The sequence below is a fragment of the Sinocyclocheilus anshuiensis genome, unplaced genomic scaffold, assembly GCF_001515605.1.
Source record: "Sinocyclocheilus anshuiensis isolate Anshui unplaced genomic scaffold, SAMN03320099.WGS_v1.1 scaffold1316, whole genome shotgun sequence".
NCBI lineage: Eukaryota > Metazoa > Chordata > Actinopteri > Cypriniformes > Cyprinidae > Sinocyclocheilus > Sinocyclocheilus anshuiensis.
The window spans coordinates 615,630-617,082 of NW_015542553.1; the positions used below are offsets into that span (position 1 = coordinate 615,630).

At 37.4% G+C, this 1,453-nt stretch overlaps 1 protein-coding gene across 1 annotated transcript in view; it reads right to left on the minus strand.

The window, feature by feature from the left end:
- cand1 (cullin-associated and neddylation-dissociated 1) overlaps nucleotides 1-1,453 on the minus strand; it is a 13,924-nt gene that overhangs the window by 9,241 nt on the left and 3,230 nt on the right. The window contains exon 3 of the mRNA XM_016493921.1: nucleotides 654-808. Within this exon, the coding sequence (XP_016349407.1) occupies nucleotides 654-808 (155 nt within the window). The remainder of the gene's footprint in view (nucleotides 1-653; nucleotides 809-1,453) is intronic.

Consider the following 1,453-nt stretch of genomic DNA (forward strand, 5'->3'; position numbering starts at 1 on the left):
ATCAACTGTTCATTTACGACACAGAGAGAGAGAGAGAGAGAGAGAGGCTGTGTATGTATGAATTACCACCGTTTCGCCGCGTTTCTCTATTAACAGTAAAGCTGTGGCTTTAATTCCTTTAGAAACAATGATGCTACCAGCTATTTTTGAGAAAGATAATGTAGCTCTTGAGCGATTAAGCTATTTAGTTGATAAAATTGCGGGGCAGCGCTAAAAAGTTGCAAGCAATCAGAATATTGTACCTGGTGGGGAGTGTCCAATGTAAACATGAAACATATGCCATTACCTATATTGTACTGTGGTACAGTTATGGAGGCCCTTCTAATGCAGAGGTCAACTGCCTGCTCTGCCAATAGTTAGAAATGGCACTATAGTATGCAGTGTTTAATAAACAGCTGTTTTACTAAACTCTTCTGAGGTGAAATTCAATACAGTCACGTATCGTGATACGCATTGTATCGTGGCCTCTGTATCTTGATACGTATTGTATCGTGACTTTGCTGGTGATACACAGCCCTACTAAATATAGCCAAACACATGTGAATGAATTCTCTGTTCTTTTAGCACATGATAGAGGGAAAAAAACAGTTTGTCGGACAACTCTGGAAACGATTGCATTAATAATGTTACACAGAGAAAACATGTTGTTTTACCGCTGGACGCTGGCGGGAGCTCTCCAATCACCGTCTTGAGGCCAATGCTGGAAATATCTCGAAGCTGCTCCTTATCTGATAACATGTTTGTACACAATGTATCAACAATGGTTTCGACCTGGTACTCCTTCACTTTGCTGACAAGTGGGCCCAAACTGCAAGAAATAAGGACTTTTAGTACAATCTCTGAACTGCTTCCTATTTGTCTACTGCTTGCAAAAAACGTCTACTTTTACTGCTACAAAATGGTACATTGCAAGTTATTTCTGTTTAGCATTCAAGTCAGTGTTAATCCATTCACAAGATGGCTTTATCTTCCATAAGGTTTAAAAAGCATCGCTATAAGCTAACCTGTTTTTCATCAGAAAAAAACAGAATGAAATGAAGAGAGATTACTGACTTATTCATGCAATCCCTTCAAAAATATCTAGGGAAAAAAATAATCTTAGAGGCTAATAACAGAGATAAATCAAAGTAAAAAACAGCAATACCTCTCACTAAATCACTGTGGCATGAATCAATTTCACATTAAAACATTTTCAGAGGACAAACTGAAGCCAACTCATGAAGGACACGCTGAAAATATCCAACTAAGAGAAGCTTTCAAGTTCATGCAAACACAGAAACAAATCAACAATTAGGAATGGGCGATATGGGCTTAAAAATATATCACGATAATTTCTGAAACCATTTGAAATTAGAGGCAACGAACCACTGCATTTTAATCATGATTTGCACGGGCAGTTGTTTTTGATTTGATTTAGATTAATTTCAGGATTTAAAACAAAAACAGAATGGTC